The 22,932-nt window shown below is 44.3% G+C and overlaps 1 protein-coding gene across 1 annotated transcript in view; it reads right to left on the bottom strand.

Annotated features, from left to right (window-relative positions):
- The window catches only part of itga9 (integrin subunit alpha 9), a 377,946-nt gene that overhangs the window by 311,915 nt on the left and 43,099 nt on the right, over nt 1–22,932 (bottom strand). The window contains exons 4-7 of the mRNA XM_033020414.1: nt 21,293–21,416; nt 8,945–9,087; nt 5,489–5,622; nt 3,494–3,650 (exon numbers count right to left, since the gene is read on the bottom strand). Of these exons, the coding sequence (XP_032876305.1) occupies nt 3,494–3,650; nt 5,489–5,622; nt 8,945–9,087; nt 21,293–21,416 (558 nt within the window). The remainder of the gene's footprint in view (nt 1–3,493; nt 3,651–5,488; nt 5,623–8,944; nt 9,088–21,292; nt 21,417–22,932) is intronic.

The raw sequence follows: 22,932 nt of genomic DNA, 5'->3' as shown, positions 1-22,932 counted from the left end.
GGCCCCAAAACACCCCCCCCCCCCCCCCCCCCCCCCCCCCCCCCCCCCCCCCCCCCCCCCCCCCCCCCCCCACCCCCCCCCCCCCCCCAACCCTAACATCAGTCTGAAAAGGGTTTTGGCCATTGCTTTTTCCATCGCTCCATAGATGCGATCACCCGCTGAGTTTCTGCAGCATTTTCGTCTACTTCGATTTTCCAGCATCTGCAGTTCCTTCTTAAACATGTAGGATATCCAACAAAACTGGTTCCAAAACAAATGCTCAATTCTACTTGTTTCACATTATTTTTAAGTACAGAGTGTTAAAAAGTATAACCATCAACAGAAAATAGAAACATATGAGGAGTGCCTCTTTTATAATATGGTTTTAACACTAAAGGGTGATATAATGAAATCATCCAAGTCAATGGTGTAGCCATAGGCACTCACATGGGCCCCAGCTATGCCTGCCTTTGTTCCAGGTGTACACTGGCCCTATCCCCCAACTTTATCTCTGCTACATTGAAGACAGCATCGGGGCTATCTCCTCAACCCATGCAGAAACTCAGTGGACTTTATTAACTTCACCACAACTTCACCCTGCCCTCAAAATCACCTGGACTATCTCAGACACCACCTCACTTTCTTGATCTCATTGTCTTCATGATAACCTAAGTTAAGGAAGATTAGTGCATTGCTGGTCGCCCCTTATAGGAAGGATGTGGAAGCTTCGAAAGGGTTTAGGGGAAGTGTTACCAGAACGATGCTTGGCTTAGGGGTATAAGTCACCTCCCCCTACCACTCTATCCCATCCCCTCCCTCCGCTACCCCTCTTCTATCCCCACCTCAGTTTAAATTCCATTTGGAATATTTTGGAGGACCAAGAAACCAAGAACCAGAAGAACCAAGTTACAAGGAGAGTTGGACACACTTGGATTGTTTTCTCTGGAATGCCAGAGTTGAGGAGAGAACTAATAGAAATGTTACAATAGTGAGAGGCATAGACAGACAGAACCCCTTTTCAGGATGGACAGGTAAGCTTTAGGTAAGAGGGGCAATGTTTCAAGAAGATTGCGAGAGGCAAGTTTTTTTTACATAGAAGGAACATCTGAACATCACTTTTACCAGAGCCATTGTGGGCCAAAGATCCTAATCCTGTCTGTACTGTTCTATTTTCTATGAACAATTTAACATTCTTATGGAACGTTGTGTACCAAGTGCTGGGAGGTCGATTAATATGAAGACTGTCCAGTGGTTGGCATGGATGAATGGGCCAAAAGGCCTATTTCCATGTTGTATGTTTCTCTGACTTTTGTGAAAGGGGAAAATCACATTTGACCAATTTACTGGTGTTACTTGAAGTAAATAGCATGGTAAAATCTGGCGTGCTATATTTAAATTTAAAGTCATAGTCATACAGCATGGAAACAGGTCTTTCAGCCCGACTTGCCTGTGCCAGTCAAGATGCCCCATCTACACTAATCCCATCTGCCCGTGTTTGGCCCATATCCTCGAAATCTTTCCTATCCATGTACCTGTCCAAATACTTTTTTAAATGTTGTGATAGCACAACTCAACTCCCTCCCTGGCAACTTGTTCCATGTACCCACCACACTCTGAGTGAAAAAGTTGCCCTCAGGTTCCTATTAAATCTTTCCCCTCTCCCTTAAACCTATTTCCTCAGGTTCTTGGCACATCTACATTAGGTAAAAGAGCATCTACCTATCAATTACCCTCATGATTGTATCTACTTTTAGAAGATTACCCATCATCCTCCTGTGCTCCAAGGAATAAAGTCTTAGCCTGCCCAGCCTCTCGCAACATCCTCGTACATCTTCTCTGCACTTTTTCCAGCTTACATCTTTTCTACAGCAGGGTAACCAAAACTGGTACATAGAAACATAGAAAATAGGTGCAGGAGTAGGCCATTCGGCCCTTCGAGCCTGCACCGCCATTCAATATGATCATGGCTGATCATCCAACTCAGTATCCCATCCCTGCCTTCTCTCCATACCCCCTGATCCCTTTAGACACAAGGGCCACATCTAACTCCCTCTTAAATATAGCCAATGAACTGGCCTCAACTACCTTCTGTGGCAGAGAATTCCACAGATTCACCACTCTCTGTGTAAAAAATGATTTTCTCATCTCGGTCCTAAAAGACTTCCCTCTTATCCTTAAACTGTGACCCCTAGTTCTGGACTTCCCCAACATCGGGAATAATCTTCCTGCATCTAGCCTGTCCAACCCCTTAAGAATTTTGTAAGTTTCTATAAGATCCCCCCTCAATCTTCTGAATTCTAGCGTGTACAAGCCGAGTCTATCCAGTCTTTCTTCATATGAAAGTCCTGCCATCCCAGGAATCAGTCTGGTGAACCTTCTCTGTACTCCCTCTATGGCAAGAATGTCTTTCCTCAGATTAGGAGACCAAAACTGTACGCAATACTCCAGGTGTGGTCTCACCAAGACCCTGTACAACTGCAGTAGAACCTCCCTGCTCTATACTCAAATCCTTTTGCTATGAATGCTAACATACCATTCGCTTTCTTCACTGCCTGCTGCACCTGCATGCCTACTTTCAATGACTGGTGTACCATGACACCCAGGTCTCGTTGCATCTCCCCTTTTCCTAATCGGCCACCATTCAGATAATAGTCTACTTTCCTGTTTTTGCCACCAAAGTGGATAACCTCACATTTATCCACATTATACTGCATCTGCCATGCATTTGCCCACTCACCCAACCTATCCAAGTCACCTTGCAGCCTCCTAGCATCCTCCTCACAGCTAACACTGCCCCCCAGCTTCGTGTCATCCGCAAACTTGGAGATGTTGCATTCAATTCCCTCATCCAGATCATTAATATATATTGTAAATAGCTGGGGTCCCAGCACTGAGCCTTGCGGTACCCCACTAGTCACTGCCTGCCATTCTGAAAAGGACCCGTTTACTCCTACTCTTTGCTTCCTGTCTGCCGCCAGTTTCTATCCACATCAATAATGAACCAATACCATGTGCTTTAAGTTGTATACTAATATCTATGTGGGACCTTGTGAAAGCCTTCTGAAAGGTCCAGATATAACACCATCCACCAGTTCCTCCCTATCCACACAAAATTTACTCCTCGAAAATTCTATAAGATTCGTCAGAAAGGATTTACCTTTCATAAATCCATACGACTTTGTCCAATGATTTCACCACTTTCCAAATGTGTGCTATCGCATCTTAATAATGACCATTACAGTGGCGGCGCTGCTTGCAGCTGCGGCTCGCCTGCAGTCCGTTTGTCTTTCTGCTTTTTGTTTTCTCTTGTCCCGTTTTTACAGTTTATTTCGGTTTATTTAGTTGTGTATGTGTGGGGGGGTGGGTGTAACATGTTTTTGACTCTTCCTTCGGGGGGAGGCGACCCTTTCCTGCCGTATCCCCCGTCTCCGTGTCCGTATGCGCTGAGGCCTATCCGGAGCTGGCGGCCTCCAACGGCGACCGAACTCGAGGCGCGGAGTCAGAGGCAGGGTACGAGGCTGGCCGAGGCTGGGTTGACCCAACTTCTGCGATTTGAGCCAGGCTCGCGCGGGCTGGACGACATCATCGGGAGCTGCGGGGCGAGCCAAACTTCTGACGAGCGATCTTGGCTCAGAGCGATAGGAGGCGGCGATCCGGCCCGAATGAGCGGCCTAACAGGCATCGGCACAGATCGAGTTCGTTTCAGGATGCTCCCGACGAACACATACAGCTGCGTCTGCTCCGCAGGAGCAACTACACCGTCCGCTGGCTGCGGCAGCTTGCGCACCCCCCACGGAGAACATTGCAGCCGAACCCCGCTTGAACGGATTCAGCCCACCACGCGGCGGGGGGTCACAACATCGGAGGCTTGGATTGCCTCAGCGCAGAGGGAGAGCAAGGAGGGAAGAGACAATGACTTTGGGACTTTAAACTGGTGGAGTGTTTGTTATTTATTCTCTGTTATGATGCAGGCTAAACAGGCCTTGATTGATTGTGTTGTGATGTGTTTACCTTGTTTACCAGGGGACTAAGATGGAAATTAGCTACTGGCTACAATCTTGCGTATTACATGTAAATGTTTTATTATATGCACTGTCCCCTAAATAAATAAATATTCAAATATTCAATTCCCTGTTTTTCTCTCTCTCCTCCCTTTTTAAAAAGTGGGGTTACATTAGCTACCCTCCAATCCTCAGAACTAATCCAGAATCTAAAGAGTTTTGAAAAATTATCACTAATGCATCCACTATTTCTGCGGCTACTTCCTTAAGTACTCGGGATGCAACTTATCTGGCCTGGGGATTTATTGGCCTGTAATCCATTCAATTTACCTAACACCACTTCCCGGCTAACCTGGATTTCACGTTCAGTCAGACATTCAACCCCGGGTCCCTTGTTATTTCCGGCAGATTATTATGTCTTTTAGTGAAGACAGAATTAAAGTAGTTATTCAATTGGTCTGCCATGTCTTTTGTTCCCCATGATCAATTTGCCTGTTTCTGACTGCAAGCGACCTACATTTGCTTTAACTAATCTTTTCCTCTTCACATATCTATAAAAACTTTTGCAGTCAGTTTTTATGTTCCCTGCCAGTTTCTTTCATAATCTATTTTCCCTTTCCTAATTAAGCGTTTTGTCCTCCTCTGCTGGACTCTGAATTTCTCCAGTCCTTGGAGGCTGCTTTTTCTGGCTAATTTGTATGCTTCATCTTTTGTTTTGATACTATCCCTGATTTCCCTTGTTATCCACGGATGCACTACTTCCCTGATTATTCTTTTGCCAAACTGGGATGAACAATTGTTGTAGTTCATCAATGCAGTTTTTTAATGCCTTCACTAAAGAGTACACAATACTCAAAATGTGGCCTCACCAATATCTTACCCAGACTGATGAATGCCAATACGCCAAAAGCTGCTGACCTATGACTCACTGCAAGGAACTATGTACTGCACACCTACATCCCTCTGCTCTATCAGACTCCCCACTCCCCTGCCATTCACTGTGAAGGTCCTGCCCTGGTTTGACTTTCTAAAATGCAAACACTTCACACTTATCTGCATTAAACTCCATTAACCATTCCTCCGGCCACTTTCCCAACTGATCACGATCGCTGTGATTTTTGATTACCATCTTCACTATCTTGTCACATCCGATCATGATGTCAGGTTAAACTATCATGTCATCTGCAAACTTACTATCATTGCTTGTACATTCCATCCAAAATCGTTGTTAGATACCTTATCGCACTGAAATTCTCCAGTAATTGCCCTTCACAGATGTTGAGGCGCACTGGTCTATAGTTCCTAGGCTTTCCTTGCACTCTTTCTTAAATACAGGCACAACATTAACACAACATCATCTACCCAGTACCACACCTGTATCTAATGGTGGGATTCTTAAATCTCAGCCAGGGTGCCCACAATCTCTTCTCTAGTTCCCAGTGTCCCGGGATATTTATCTACCCTCATACACTTTAGGATATTCAGCACCTCCCAATTGTAATACTGACAGCGTGAAGACACTGCCATTAGCTGTCCCAAGTTCCTCAATCTTCACGTCTTTCTCCACAGTGAAAACCAAGGTGAAATATTCAATGTGGATCTTGCGCAGCTCCAGGAGAAATTTCCAGAAGATATTAATGTGCTGCATCAAAGATTAATGTAGACATAAAAGTTGTGGTGCAGCGGGTTAGAAAATTGGAAGGATATGGGAATTATCCGCACAATGTCAGGATATAGCAAAGAAACACGTCATTCAGACCAATGAAACCATGTCAAACTGGAAAGCGCACATTTGCACCAATCCTACGCAAGTTATCCTGTCCAGATTATCATCAAGCCTCTTGTTTTAACTCCTTCTGCACACTAGTCACAGTGGCCAATTAACATACAATTTGCATATCTGTGAGATGTCGAAGGAATTTGGAGCATCTAGAGGAAATACATGCCGTCACAGAGAGAACATACAAACTCTGGGAGGTTACACTGCAGAGTACAGGGCATTGTGGCATATAACCATATAAACAATTACAGCACGGAAAACAGGCCATCTCGGCCTTCAAGTCCGTGCCGAACACTTATTTTTCCCCTGGTCCAATCTACCTGCACTCAGACCATAACCCTCCAGGTATGAACTAGTTTATTGAGAAACTAAGAGGAAAACAAGTTAAATATGTTAAATACAGCTTGAAAAGCCACAATCATACCTGGCTGCTATCTTATCACCAAACCTTCTGTAAACTTCATAAATTATTCTGTAGTGTGTCAAATCATTTACAGGTATTACAGCGCAACAGCTATGGCAGCAAATGGGGTTCTGGTCCTAATCATTATCACTTTTGCAGCAAGTAGAATGTCATAACAAGGAACGATTTCTAGTGTAAACTTAAGCAGGAAGCTCATGTTGAATGTTCAGGATGCGCAGTGGAATGAGCTCACACACTTGCATAATCATGGACGCTCTTTTATCAGCAAAACAGCAGCAGCAACATCCTCTGATAAAAAAATATCCCAAGATCCATCTAATTAGACATAGAACAGTACAGCAGAGGGACATGTCACATCCGATCATGATGTCAGGTTAAACCAATGTGCGGCATATCTGCCCTTCTCCGCACATTCCTGTGTTTATCTTAAAGCTTAAAAGCCACCATCATACGTGCCTCTGCCACCACCCTTGGCAGCACGTTTCAGGCACTCACCACCCTCTGTGTAAAAAATCTTGCTCTACACGTCTCCGTTAAACTTCCCACTCTGACCAAAAGCTATGCCTTCTAGTCTTTGACATTTCCACCTGGGAAAAAGCTTCCATCTATCTACCCTATATGTGCCTCCAAGGTATACAATGAAGTCCCCAAGTCAAAGGTGCTCACATGGGCCACAGCTATGCCTGCCTTTGTTTCAGGTGTACACTGGCCCTATCCCCAACTTTATATCCGCTACATTAAAGACAGCATTGGGGCTACTTCCTACACCCATGCAGGAACTCATGGACTTATTAACTTCACACTAACTTCACCCTGCCTCAAATTCACCTGAACTATCTCAGACACCACCCTCCCCTTTCTTGATCTCATTGTCTCCATCACAGGAGATAAACAGTATCTGAGCTGTATCCTATCCAATGTTTTATAAAGTTGTAGAACAATCACACTGTTATATATTCTACGGCCCATCTAATGAAGCAAGAATCCCAAATGCCATCTTCATCACCTTTTCATAAGATCATAAGTGATAGGAGTAGAAATAGCCCATCAAGTCTATTCTGCCATTCAATCATGGTGATCTATATCTCCCTCCTAATTGCATTCCCCTACCTTCTCCCCATAACCATATTAATCAACATTGTACCTGTGCTACCACCTTCAGGGATCCAAGATCTACTGTTCGTCAGTGCTCCTTGGGCACAGGCATTCATTGGCATCTGCTCCCAAGGAGAATTAACTTGTATTGTGTGGATTAAATTTCTGCTGCCATTGATCGGCCCTTTTACCAACTGGTTAATTCCATCCTATAAACTATATCTACCATCAACACTTCTGGTGCTACTGCAGACCTACAGACCACACTCCTATATTCATATTCAATAACATATATAACAATTGGCCAAATTATTGCAAATTAGGTTACAGATAAATGTGTGGGAGCTAACTAATTATCTTGATGTGAACTTGAATTACTCTTTGCATTTTTATCTCTTTGAGGGGGTTTTAAGTCACACAGTGATGCAACAAACCAAGCTGCTGCTTCACAGCTCCAACAACCCTTGTTCTATTCTGAAGCTCAAGTTCAATTCAATAGTGCTGTCTTAAGTAGCTTCCAAAATGTTTCTCTCTGTCCAAGTAAGTCAAGGTTTCCTGTGGGTGCTCCACTTGTCTCCCACATTTTCAAAAGACATGTGTATGGTTGGCTAATTGGCCATTGTAACTTGTCCCTGTGTGCTGGTGAGTGGTGTGAAAAGTTTGCGGATGCAGCAGGAGAATAAATATGGTATCAGTGTCAAAAAGGAACTGCAGATGCTGGAATTCGAAGGTACACAAAATTGCTGGGGAAACTCAGCGGGTGCAGCAGCATCTATGGAGCGAAGGAAATAGGCGACGTTTCGGGCCGAAACCCTTCTTCAGACCCAGAACATCCAGGTTTTACAGTTTGAATCATGCTTGAGTGCCATGCAGATCATTGGGCTGAGGGAGCCGTTTCATGCTATACGGCTCTACGAAACATATATGACTACAATATTCTGGAATTAAATCTGGAATAATACGTTATGGCATAAAAAGCTACAGCCTTAGGTGCTGGAAAATAAGGATAGTATAGATAGGTGCAGAGGCAAAAGGCCTTGTTTCCATGCTGTTTAACTAAATTACATAAAGCTTAGTGCTACTGTTTAACAAGAGATGGCTTAGTCAACTATTCTGCTTAGTCACTTCCCCTTGCATAATTGTTGCTGTAGAATCCAACAACCTTTTCTGATACTATCCCGCATTTCGACAGGGTAGAGACAGGATTGTATGGTTGATACCACATTGAACACTCTTTCAGAATGTTAAGATGAGACATGTGTTTCACAAAATAACAGATTTTGTCATTTTGTTTTAAGTTCCTGTATTACCACTCATCATCGTGTTCTCTTTAATGCCACCAAAATGATCTGCTGCACCACGCAGTTGCAAGTCGAAATTGTTTGCGTACAGAAATACCAGCTGCACAGGAGCACCGAGGCACATCATGCAAATTCTAAAGACACACGGCAGAGAATAGTCAATCATAACTATTACAGTCCAGATTTTACAGTTTGAATCATGCTGTACCATGGGTAAAACATGCACCATACAAATGCATTTTCTGGGTCTTAAAAATAATGTTTTGACCCATCAAAACCAACTAATATAAGCATCACATATTTAACATTTATTTGTTATTAATTTGCTTAAACATTTATTTGTAAGTCTGGAGTGTATAGAAACTCTATCCAAGTAATTTTTTTTTTTTGCCTCAACCAATTTATCCATCTCCATAAAAAATGAAGCTTGAAGACCTACCTCAGTGAAGTAGCCTGCAATCCCAGCTTGGCATGAGCCATGTTCCTCTCCATATTTATTCTTGTATTTGCACACAAAAAAAACACCATATTTACAAACTGAAACTTTTTGTTTAAAAAAAAAAAATGTTGGCAATATTCTCAGAAATTAATTTGTAACACTGATGCTCCGGGCGCATAGAATACGGGCCGTAAAGAAAAAACCTATGGATGTTTTGGTTAGTTTAGAGATACAGCATGGAAAGAGGTACTCCGACCACCGACTCCACACAAAACATTCGTACTAGTTCTATGTATCCACTTTCGATTCCACTTCCTACTCAACAGGGGAAATTTAAAGGCCAATTACCGGACAATCCATACGTCTTTGGCATGTGAATTGAAGCTGGAGCACCCAGCAGAAACCCACATGGTCACAGGGAGAACGTGCAGACTCCACACAGACAGCACCTGAGGTCCAGATCAAAAACGCAGACCTCTGGCTCGGTGGTTCTTAACCTTTGTGGCATATGTACGCGCATACGTCAACAAAATACTGTATGTGGTATGTACCTTGTTAGGTTCCTAAAAATGGGCTCAACAAATGGATATGTTATTTATGACGCCCTTCATGTCCCCTAGTAAAGCTCTAAATGACCCCACTTGGGGATCACGATCCCAGGTTAAGAACCACTGCTCTGGCTCAAGTTGCTGAATCAGGGTATGATGCAATCAGTCAATTATGCTCTCTATTGTAAACCTATAGACATTCAAGAGACTCCTCTCTGACATCTCCAATCCGTCTAAATCTTCTCAGGAAGTAGAGGCGTTGATGGGCTCTCTGTGCTGGGTCCAGGAAAGGTCATCATAAATATTCACGCCCACATTGTCCTGTCGAAATAGAGAGATTTGTGTGTCCTCATCCTTCCTCTTCCAGTCCACAATCAGTTCTTGGTCTTACTGACATTGAGAATCAGGGTATTATACTGACACCATTTGGTCAGTCGATTGATCTCATCGTCATTTGTAATTCGTCCAAACAACAGTGGTGTTCTCAGCGACACGGGATGAGAGGGAGGGGCAAACTCAGTACAGGCTAAACAGTCGTGGGTAGCGAGTGAGCAGAGCAGGGGACTGCGCACAGAGCATTGAGGGACACCCGTACTGATGTTGTAACAGGGAAGAAAGGGTTGCTCCCATTTCAATGCACACTCTTCTTCTTCTTGAGGATGAGGAGGAGGAGGGGAGGGCGGAGGCGGAGGAGGAGGTGGATATGAGGCGGAGGAGGAGGCGGGGAGGAGGAGGGGAGGAGGAGGGGGGGCGGACGAGGAGGAGGAGGCGGGAGGCGGAGGCGGAGGCTGAGGCGGAGGAGGAGGAGGAGGACGGAGGAGGAGGATGGAGGAGCGAGGAGGCTGATTCGGCGTTGCATCGTCTAGGAGTCTGGAAGAGTACTAGGATGCTGTGCGGTAGGCGGATTTAGTCTTAATGTGCTGCTGAGTCTTCTTCTATTCTTGTATTAGTCTTGTCTTCGTCTTATCTTATTCTTAGTCTTCTTCTTCTTCTCTTCTTCTTCATTCATCTTCTTCTACTTCATCTTCTTTGCTATTGGCCTGCCCAGCCTAAAGTTGTAGGACAACTTGTTCTATTTGATCTTATTCGATTGTGCACGGGGTGATTGCATTAGTTTGAAACAGGGCGGAACACGTGAAGGTTGCAATCTCCCACCCCGCAGACTGGTTCTGTTCGTGTGAGGAAGTCGAGAATCCAGTTGCAAAGGGATGCGCAAAGACCCAGTTCCCTGAGCGTGGTAAGAAGTTTGGAGGGGATGATGGTGTTGAACACCGAGCTATAGTCGAAGACAACAGAATGATCCAAAGAGTCCAGTGTGCAATGGAGAGCCAGCAAGATCGTATCCTCTATTAATGTTTTTCACGCTGAGGATAGTAGTTAGCTGCGATGGAGCTGCCAGGGAAAGTGGTCGAGGCACACACATTCACAACATGTACACAGGCATTAGATAGTTCTTGGATAGTTATTGAGGGGATGCAGGCCTAATGCATGAAACTGGATTTGTGTAGAAAGGCATCATCAGGTTCAACTAAAAGGACACTTTGTTTGCTGTACACTTCTATGTTTCTATAGCACCACGACAGTTCTCTCACAAGATGATATGAGTTTGAGCAAATGCATCAGCTGTGAAATTCACCAGCAAAATAAAGCATCAGACTGTAAACTTTCAGCTGGGTACACCAGACAGCTTCACAAAACAAGAAAGAGGATCTTGACTTCAGGTGCTGTATAGAGCTAAGCAGAAAGGAAACAGGATCTTCGGCCAACTGAATTGGCCATACTGAGCATAGTTCATTTACCTGCATTTTGCCAGATCTCTCTACACCTTCCTAGCCATTTATCTGTCCAAATGCCTTTTAAAAAGTCTTAACTGTACCCACTTCAACAGCTTCTTCTGGCAGCTCATTCTAGATATGGACTACCGTCCATGGAAAAAGTTGACCAAGGTCACTCTTAAATCTCTCCCTTCTTACTTTAAGCCGATACACTCTAGTTTTAGAATCATCTGGGGGAAAATGTTCACTTTATCCACACAACTCCTGATCTTGTATACCTCAGTAATCTCACCCTCTTGCACTCCAAAGAATAAAGTCCCAGCCTATCCAACCTTTCGGTATAGTTCAAGCCTGCAAGCTATCCCAAACATCCATGAGAAATTATCTGGACTCTTTCTAACTGAATGACTCCCTTCCTACAAAGCTGGCTGACTAGAACTGCACACAATGCTCCATGTGTGGTCTCACCAATGACATGTACAGTTGCATCATGATGTCCCAATTTTTGTGCTCAATACCCTTTCCAATGAAGGCAGGTATGCCAAAAGCATTCTTCACCACATTCTCCACCTCACTCGCCACCTACAAGGAATTATACACATGTACTCCCAGATTATCTGTAATGTAACATTCTCCAGGGCTCAGTCATTTACTGTGCAAGCCCTATCCTACTTTGACATAATAAAATGTACCATCTCACATTCGTCAAAATGTTACTTGCCATTCCTTGGTTGAAGCGACCGGAAATGCACACAATACTCCAAAGGTGGGCTATTGGTTCTATAAAGTTGGATCATGACTTCCTGACTCAATGAAAGCATTTGCCTTCTTTGCCACTCTATCTACTTCTGCTGCTACGTTTAGAGAGTTATGGACGTGGACCCCAAGGTCCCTTTGTACATCAATACTGTTGAGCTATTCTCAAATTATTGCTATTCTCATTGAGAATACTACTATTTTCAAACCACCTTGCATTCCTCAGTCACAGTAACTCTGTTGCGTTCCTCTGCCACAATATCAGCCGAGATCAAAGTTTGAAGCAAACTCTCTGTGTTTCTTCCTCTGCCTTTTGCATTGTATGCCTGCACAATAGACAATAGGTGCAGGAATAGGCCATTTGGCCCTTCGAGCCAGCATCGCCATTCAATATGATCATCACAATAACTGAGTTGGAGGGATTACTGTGTTGACATCTACTGCAGATGTATTTTCTCAGTTCATTCCTACAGCCTGCTCTCCATATCTTTTCCTGCAATAATGGTAGCACGAGATGGCCAGATAGCATATTCTGTTTGCATCACCATTTGACCGAATATGGTAGATCTTTTATTTGGTACCATTTTCCTACATTACTATTATTTGCATTAACGCACTTAATGTCCAAGAAATTACCATGTCTACTATTCTGTGGGAATTCCATTTTCAAATATGTCTTTATATGCACTAAGCCGAAAAACACTGTACAAACATTTTCTCCCCAAAATGCAGCAAAACCAGTACAAATACAGAAGGTAAAAGCAGCACCATGTTCTGCTTTTAGAACAGCACATAATGTAAAAGGCATGATTACTAAGTTTGCAGATGACACTAAACTAGGTAGTATTGTAGAAAGCTAAGATGGTTATCAAAAATTACAGCAGGATCTTGATCGGTGGGGCATTATTCCCCATCTAGTCGGCTAGCTCTCTCTGGATTCCATGGGATCCAAACTTCATGTGGTGGGAAACATGCTGTATAAAAGGCATCCAATCAGGAGGCATCACAACTTGGTTTGGCAACTGCTCTACCCAAGTCCACAAGAAATTGCAGAGTTTTTAGCACAGCCCAGTACATCACGCAAAGCGATCACCCACCCATTGGCTCTCTATACTTCCTGCTGCCTCAGGATGGAATCCAGCATATTCAAGGACCATGAACCTGAGGGGCAATCACTTTGCTGTTGGGCAGGAGGACCAAAAGCTTGAAAGCATGTACCACCAGACTCAAGAACAACTTCTTCCCCACTGTTATCAGACTCTTAAATTTCTTACAAGCTCTTGATGTATCCCCGATTCCCCATCCTATTTTGTTTCAGCCTTTGCATTTTCTCTATGCCTGTAACATTATGTTCTTCACTCTGATTCCTTTCAGTTTGCACTACCCACTGTACTTGTGAATGACTTTGATTGCAGTGGTGTATAGATGTTGTTACCTGGATGGCACACAAAGTTGTTCGCTGCATCTCAGTACACGTGACAATTCATACTAAACTAATTGAATGCCATGAAGACTGCAGAAGAAGATTCTAAGAGATAGGATCTATCTGCATTTGGAAAGGCAAGAACAGATTAGGGATAATCCGGCATAATTTTGTTCAGTGCAAATACCGTCTCATGGATTTGATTTGAGATTTGTGGATTGTGGATGACATCAGAATTTGTGGTATGGTGGACAGTGAAAAGGGTTGTCTAAAATTACAAAAGCATTTGGACCAATAACAGTCTTGATCAAAGACAAACTGCAAAAGTGGGCAAAAGAATGGTAGTCCAAATTTAACTCGGACAAGTGCAAAGTGATTTATTTTGGGAAGTTCAACCAAAGCAGGGCATGCACAATGAGTGGCAGGGTTCCATAGAGTGTTGTCAAACAGAGAACCGGGAGTTCAAGTACATAATTCCCCAAAATTGCTGATACAGGCAGGCAAGATGATGAAGGTAGCATTCGGCATGTTTGCCTTCATCAAATGGGACAGTGAATACAAGAGTTGATATATCCTTTTACAGCTGTATAAAACATTGGTGAGCTTATGCCTGCTGCAATTTGTGCCGTTCTGGTCACGATAGATAGGAAGTGTGTGATTAAGCTCGAGAGGGTGCAGAAACAATTAACAGGGATGTTTCCTGGAGTGGAGGGCCTGAGTTATAACAAGAGACTGGATAGGCTGTGACGGCTTTGCCTGGTGCACAAGAGGCTGAGGTAGAAAATAGACCATAGGTGCAGGAGCAGGCCATTCGGCCCTTAGAGCCAGCCATTCAATGTGATCATGGCTGATCATCCCTAATCAGTACCCCATTCCTGCCTTCTCCCCATATCCCCTGACTCCGTTATCTTTAAGAGCCCTATCTAGCTTTCTCTTGAAAGTATCCAGAGAACTGGCCTCCACCACCCTCTGAGGCAGAGAATTCCACAGACTCACAACTCTCTGTGAGAAAAAGTGTTTCCTCATCTACGTTCCAAATGGCTTACCCCTTATTCTTAAACTGTGGCCCCTGGTTCTGGACTCCCCCAACATCGGGGACGTATTTCCTGCCTCTAGCATGTAAAAACCCTTAATAATCTTATATGTTTCAATAAGATCCCCTCTCATCCTTCTAAATTCCAGAGTATAAAGCCCAGCCACTCCATTCTCTCAGCACATGACAGTCCCGCCATCCCGGGAATTAACCTTGTAAACCTGCGCTGCACTCCCTCAATAGCAAGAATGTCCTTCCTCAAATTAGGGGACCAAATCTGCACATAATACTCCAGGTGTGGTCTCCCTAGGGCCCTGTACAACTGTAGAAGGACCTCTTTGCTCCTATACTCAACTCCTCTTGTTATGAACGCCAACATGCCATTCGCTTTCTTCACTGCCTGCTATACATGCATGCTTACTTTCAGTGACTGATGAACAAGGACCCCCAGATCCCGTTGTACTTCCCCTTTTCCCAACATGACACCATTTAGATAATAATCTGCTTTCCTGTTTTTGCTACCAAAGTGGATAACCTCACATTTATATACATTCGACTGCATCTGCCATGCATCTGCCCACACACCCAACCTGTCCAAGTCACCCTGCATTCTCATAGCATCCTCCTCACAGTTCACATTGCCACTCAGCTTTGTGTCATCTGCAAATTTGCTAATGTTACTTTGAATCTCTTCATCTTAATCATTGATGTATATTGTAAATAGCTGCGGTCCCAGCACCGAGCCTTGCGGTACCCCACTAGTCACTGCCTGCCATTCTGAAAGGGACCCGTTAATCCCTACTCTGTTTCCTGTTTGCCAACCAATTTTCTATCCATGTCAGCAATCTTCACCCAATACCATGTGCCCTAATTTTGCCCACTAATCTCCGATGTGGGACCTTATCAAATGCTTTCTGAAAGTCCAGGTACACTACATCCACTGGCTCCCCCTTGTCTATTTTCCTTGTTACATCCTCAAAAAATTCCAGAAGATTAGTCAAGCATGATTTCCCCTTCGTAAATCCATGCTGACTCGGACTGATCATGTTACTGTTATCCAAATGTGCCGCTATTTCATCTTTTATGATTGACTCCAGCATCTTCCCCACCACCAGGCTAACTGGTCTATAATACTCGGCCCCCTCCTCTTCATCATCTACATCCTCCCCCTTGGTCAGATACTCCACCACTTCAATCTGGACTTCCACTGTTACGCTGATGACACCCAGATTTACCTTGGCACCAAATCCCCCCACAACCCCCCCCCCTCTCCCATATCAACTCCTGTTTCTCAGCTATAAAAACCTGGATGCAACATAATTTCCTCAAACTCAACAGCGATAAGACAGAATTCCTCCTCATAGGCTCCAAAGCCACACTCAGCAAAATCAATAACCCCACTCTCACCATCGACGGCACCACTGTCTCCCCATCTCCCCAGGCCCGCAACCTTGGCGTGATCTTTGATTCCACCCTCTCCCTTGAGCCTCACATCCGCCATGTCATTAAAACCTCCTTCTTTCATCTCCGCAACATCGCCAAACTCAGACCCTCTCTCACACCGCCTGCTGCTGAAAGACTCATCCATGCCTTCATCTCCTCCCGACTGGACTATTGCAACTCACTTCTCCTTGGCATCAGCTCCACCTACATCAACCGACTCCAACTGGTCCAGAACGCAGCCGCCCGACTCATCACCCACACCAAATCCTGGCATCACATCACTCCAGTCCTCAAAAAACTTCACTGGCTTCCCATCTCCCACCGGATCACCTACAAAATCCTGGTCCTCACCTACAAAGCCCTCCACCATCTGGCCCCCCCATATCTCACTGACCTCCTCTCCCCCTACCAACCCTCCCGGTCCCTCAGCTCCACATCAGCCGGTCTCCTCTCCATCCACAAGTCCAACCTCCGCAGTTTTGGGGACAGAGCCTTCTCCAGGGCAGCTCCCAGGCTCTGGAACTCCCTCCCCCAACTGATCCGCAATTCCGTGTCCCTCACCATCTTCCAGTCCCGCCTCAAGACCCATCTCTTCACCTCTGCCTATCCTTAGCCCCACGTCCCCGTCCCTTTTCATCTGTGCATTAATTGCCTCATATTGTGTTTTGTATTGAATTCTGTCTTTACTTTGTGTGCTAGTCATGTCTCTACTATTTATTTCATTCCCCTTACATGTTTTTCCTCTACATGCTCAATTTTTGTAAGGTGTCCTTGAGACTCTTGAAAGGCGCCCATAAATAAAATTTATTATTATTATTATAATTCCCTATTTTCACTCTCCTGCCTTTCTTAAAAAGTGGGATAACATTAGCTACCCTCCAATCCACAGGAGCTGATCCTGAATCTATTGAACATTGGAAAATGATCACCAATGCGTCCACGATTTCTAGAGCCACTTCCTCAAGTACCCTGGGATGCAGACCATCAGGCCCTGGGGATTTATCTGCCTTCAGTCCCATCAGTCCACCCAACACCATTTCTTGCCTAATGTGGATTTCCTTCAGTTCCTCCATCACCCCAGATCCTTTGGCCACTAGTACATCAGGACCTAAAACAGATTTAACAGGGACCTGACTGGCAAGATTTCCAGGGTACTTGAGGAAGTGGCTCTAGAAATCGTGGACGCATTGGTGATCATTTTCCAATGTTCGATAGATTCAGGATCAGTTCCTGTGGATTGGAGGGTAGCTAATGTTATCCCACTTTTTAAGAAAGGCGGGAGAGAGAAAACAGGGAATTATAGACCAGTTAGCCTGACATCGGTGATGGATCGAACTTCCAGTAGAGGTAGTAAAGATGGATACAATAAAAGCACAAACTACTTTTGAATAGGTACATGGATGTGAAAGGTTCAGATGATGCGACAAACACAAACAAATGGGACGAGCACAGGAAGGCATTGTGTTCAGCACGAACAACTTGGACCGGTGCCCATTTCCACACTGCATAAAACTTTATATAACTTTTTTACAGTAGATGTGGTTTTTTAATTGACGACTACAAAACACAGTCCAATATATCTGCAAATAAGCTGCTTCAAACCACATGTTCTATAATTCAGAACAAGAAATGACCATGGAAACTATAAATAAATACAAATCTCCATGACCTCTATTACATCATTACATTGGAATCAGTGCAGAAGATACTTGCTCGAACAATAACAAATGATAAGATTGGCCTCAGAGGAAATATTGCACAGACTAGACATAATTGCAAAAAAATAGAAAAGTGAAAGGGGACTTGAATGGAGCACAAGTTCCTGAAGGGTTGTAGCAGGATGAATGTAGGTATCGGGTTTACCCCTGTGGAAGAATCTTGAACTGGGGATGTTAAATATAAAGGGTTGCCTATCAAAGACAAGAGATGCAAGGACTTTTTTTCTCCGGAAGTTTTGATTCTTTGGAAGTCTGTTAGAACATGGAACAGAACAGCACAGAAACAGGTCTTTCATCCCATAATTTCTGTGCCGAACATGCCAGGAAAAACTAATCCCCTCTGCCTGAAAATATTCCCTGCATATCCATGTCAAGGAAGACTCTCTCTAACTTCTACAGGTGCACAGCAGAGAGCATGCTGACTGGTTGTATCGTGGCTTGGTTCGGAAACTTGAACACCCTGGAGCGGAAAAGACTACAAAAAGTAGTAAACACTGCCCAGTCCATCATCAGCTCTGACCTCCCTTCCATCGAGGGGATCTATCACAGTCGCTGCCTCAAAAAGGCTGGCAGCATCATCAAGGACCCACACCATCCGGGCCTTACACTCATCTCCCCACTACCTTCAGGTAGAAGGTACAGGAGCCTGAAGACTGCAACGGCCAAGTTCAGGAATAGCTACTTCCCCACAGTCATCAGGCTATTAAACTCGGCTCGGACAAAACACTGAACATTAATAACCCATTATCTGTTTATCAGTTTATTTATTCATGTGTGTTTACAATGGTATATGGATCCACTGATCTGTTCTGTATTCATGCCTACTATGTTCTGGCCTATGTTCGGGTGCTAAAGCAAAACAAGAATTTCATTGTCCTATCAGGGACACATGACAATAAAACTCTCTTGAACTCTTGACTATCTAAAAGCCTATTATTTATTTATTTATTTGATTATTTGTTTCGAGCAGAATAAAAGAATAAAAAGCAAGTGTGAAACAGCATACAAAAAACAAAACAAAAATATTTATAAAGTGTCATAAACAATATCTATAAATAAATGAAATCATATGTGTCCGAAAAGGAGCAGGAAGAAGCCAAAGCTTATTAATTCCCACCCCTTATTCAACTGCTTGTAATTATCTTATTCAAATTTAGCAGCTACATGTACACCATATGTACACCAGCCACTATATGTACACCAAATGATTTACATTTAAACACTAATCAAATATTTACAAAGCCATACAAAAAAGAAAAAAAGAAAAAGAAAAAAGAAAAAGAAAATAGAAAAAACTCTCAAACTATACAGTATCTTAGTCATATATACAACCCATCACCCTATAATCACCCTTCCCAATACAATCAGTATAACAAATATCCCACTCACAATCACCTATCCTCATCCCAATACCCTTTTAAACAAGTGTTTTTGTACATCTTTTTAAACTGAATTATGCTTGTGCTAAGTTTTATCTCCTGATCCAGACCATTCCACAAATTCACACCACAGATTGCTATGCACATACTTTTAAGAGTTGTTCTGACATTGAGTGCAACAATTCTAATGCTCAACCATTAATCTTCCTCAATGGGCGCAGGATGCAGATCTGAAATTCTTTAAAAGGTACTAGACCAAGTGGGACCTGTTGGGCCCCGTTCCCCCAACACAATATTCCACCACTCACCCATAGCCCCCAACTGCGCAGGCGCGGCTGAGGGGTTTCCTTTGTGACGTCAGATATCCCCATTGTGATGTGAGTCACAGCAACCCTCCCTCAACAGCGCCTCACCATCCCTCTTCCTACCCCTATCCTCCTCCATTTCCCCTCATCCCCAGCACTCCCTCCCACTCCTCTTCACCCTCCCTATTCTTTCCCATGTCCTCCTCCCCGTCCCACTCCCTCACCTCTCCCTTTCTTTCCTTTCCCCTACTCAGTCACACCCTCCCTCCATAACCCCTCTCCCCTCCCTACCCCCCTCTTCTCCCTCTATCCCCCTTCCTCCCCCATTCTCCCCCTCACCTCCCCCACTTTACCCTCCCTCTCCCTCCCTATGCCCTCCTCTCCCTCAATCCCCCCAGTCTCACTCCTCACCTCCCCAGGAGCTCAATGTAAACCAACGCCAGCCCCGTTTTCTACAGTAGGGTGGCGATGAAGTTGTACTTGAGGCGGGGGCTGCCGGGGGAGGGGTTGAGTTGGGGGCTGAAGGGCGAGTGTCCGGGAACAAGGGGAGGGAGAGGGCTTGAGGCGGGGGCTGTCGGGGGGGGGGGGTGGGGGCGAGCGTTCTGGAGCCGGGGGAGGGGGAGGGCTTGAGCGGGGATGTTGGGGGGGGTGGGGGGAAGCATCCTTGAACCGGGGGAGGGGGAGAGCTGGGGGGGGGGCGAGCGCCCTGGAGCCAGAGAAGGGGGAGGTCTTGAGGCGGGGATGTTGGGGGGGGGAGGGGGGTGCAAGTATCCTAGAACCGGGGGAGGGGGAGGGCTTGAGGCGAGGACTGTCAGGGGGGGGGCGAGCGTCCTGGAGTCCGGGGAGGGGGAGTGGGAGGGAGAGGCGGAGGGTACCCGGCGCAGCCTCTCCCCGCCCCCCCGGTCCTCGCATCGGCTCCCAGCCCAGGGCCCCGAGTGGGCAGAAATAAAAATAGATGGAAACTTACCCGTTGAGCCGTCGTGTCGCTGTTGTGACGGGAAAAAAAGATGGCGGTCTGAAATTGTGCAAAGGCCGCACTGAGGACCCGTGGGGTGTCCTTTGTGACGCTTGTCAAGTAAAGACAGCAAGTGGGGGCGGAGCAATTGGGGTGAGATAAGTGGGGGCGGGGCAAGTGGGGTGCTGTTTTATTTTTATGTTTTATACATCAATAACTTGTAAAATATACATCAATCTGAACAAAACTTGTTTAATTTACATCACAGGACAAAGGTGAGTAATGTGGGCCAAAAATTGTAGCGCTATCGTGTACCTTTTTTGCGCAAATACAAATTGGGCAAACAAACGGACAAACAAGATGACATTTTAATAATATAGAGATGATAGCCAAGAGGTGAAAGGTTACTGTGGGTATTTTATAATGCAGTCACAATCTGATCAGCCAAACAATTCTAAAAAGGCAGAGGAGGCTTATGTACCAGAGTGACAAAATCCTGCTTCTAAAATGGATTGGACAGTTACTATAACAGCATTTAAAAGGCACCTTGACATATACATGGATAGGAAATATTGGGAGGGATATCGGTCCAATGCAGGCAAATGATGGGACTAGTTTAGTTGGGGCATCTTGGTCAGCATGGAAGAGTTGGGCCAAAGGGCCAGTTTCTGTGCTGTATGACTCTGACATTAATCGGGTCCATGCAAACATTGGCATACAGAATTTGCAGTATCAAAACATTAAATCATTATTGTAACCTAGATTAGCCTGTGAAAAACTAAATGGTCACCATTTTGCCACCGGAATCCGAATCCAGCTATTTCTTCCTGGATTTCCCCACCTCCTGGAATGAGGAATGGTGTAGAAAATTGTTGAGCGATATCACAAGGTTTTGATTAGTTTGTTTACATTTCACCATCATTACAGCAGTGCTTTACCTTGGTAGCAGGGGAGCAATTCTTTAGTGTTTCGGGATAAATTAGGTGGGATGATGTAGCAGGCACCATGAGGCAGGATGTGCTCAGTTTCATAGTGGATGTTCTTCCAACGATGTGCGCATGCCTAGAAATTAAATGACATTCTACAATAAATATCTCTGTATATTGTGTAAAGATTTTCCATAATTTGGGAACTTCCTCTCCAGAATACTGATTAACGTTTATCAGTCATCAATAACCATTATAAATCCAGATGATAGGATTTCTCTTGCTCTGTCATACAAACATTAACAGGTGCAAGGTCAATCAACTCCTATACTGCTCTGTCATTCATCAAAATCAAGGCTGGTCTTTACTTATTTGCCAAAGAGTCATAGAGGTATCGAGTGATACAGTGTGGAAACAGGCCCTTCGGCCCAACTTGCCCACACCAGCCAACATGTCCCACCTACACTAGATCCACCTGCCTGCATTTGGTCCATATCCCTCCAAACCTGTCCTATCCATGTACCTGTCTAACTGTTTCTTAAATGTTGGCATAGACCCTGCCTCAACTACCTCCGCTGGCAGGTTGTTCCATACACCCACCACTGCATGAAAACGTTACCCTTCAGATTCCGCTTAAATCTTTTCCCCTTCACCTTAAACCTATGTCCTCTGGTCCTTGATTCACCTACTCTGGGCAAAAGTACAGCTACCCGATCTATTCCTCATGAGGAATACCACATTCTAAGTTAATCCTCCATCGCTTGATTCCCTCAATATCCATTGTTTGTTTCTTGAATGTATTCATATCCAAGCCATAGTGTAAAATAATAGTGAGAGTTTGAAAGATGTTCGAGTAAAAATCTATCAAGTGTCACAATATAATTGGAGACCATCATCTTTAGGTGTCACTGTGGTATGACGTCTCAGATCTTCCTCACTTCCCTTGTGAAGTCATGTTACAGCAGAACAAATTGTTGCTTAAGCTGCACGTGAAGCACTGTGCACTGTTCAGGTTGTCATGCTGCAAGAAATATATGAACTAGCTAGAGAGAGTGCAGATAAGATTCACAGCAATGTTGCCTGGATTGGAGGGCTTGAGTTGTAAGGAGAGTTTAGATAAACTGAGACTGAAGCAAAGGATGCTCAGAGGTTTAAAAAATTAAGATGGGCATAAATAGGGTAAATGTTCACCGACTTTTTCCAGAGTGGACAATCTAAAACTAGTGGGCATAGATATAAGGTGAGAACTGCAAGAGCTGAGAGATGAAGTGTTTGAGGCAATTACAATCTCAACATTTAAAGACATTTGGAACAGATAAATGGATAAGAAAGATTTAGACGGATATGGGCCAAAAGCAGGAAAATGGGATTAACATGGATAGGTATATTGGCAAGCATGGTCAAGTCAGGGTCAGTTGAAGCAAAGGGCCTGTTTCCATGTTGTATAACTCTGAGTCACTATGAAAAATCTATTCGAATTTTTGAACAAAAAGATTTTGTAAATGAGTAGTGTCATGAGTGACTTAATAAACTTGGAATTAAAAAAAATACATTATAACTCTTTAACTGAACTTCAATCCTTAATTTACAACTTGCTGACTACCAAATTTATACTCCCAGAATATAACCATATAACCATATAACAATTACAG

Source organism: Amblyraja radiata, chromosome 4 (assembly GCF_010909765.2).
Source record: "Amblyraja radiata isolate CabotCenter1 chromosome 4, sAmbRad1.1.pri, whole genome shotgun sequence".
NCBI lineage: Eukaryota > Metazoa > Chordata > Chondrichthyes > Rajiformes > Rajidae > Amblyraja > Amblyraja radiata.
Note: the sequence above shows the minus strand (reverse complement) of the source record. Positions and strands in the feature narration are given on the sequence as shown.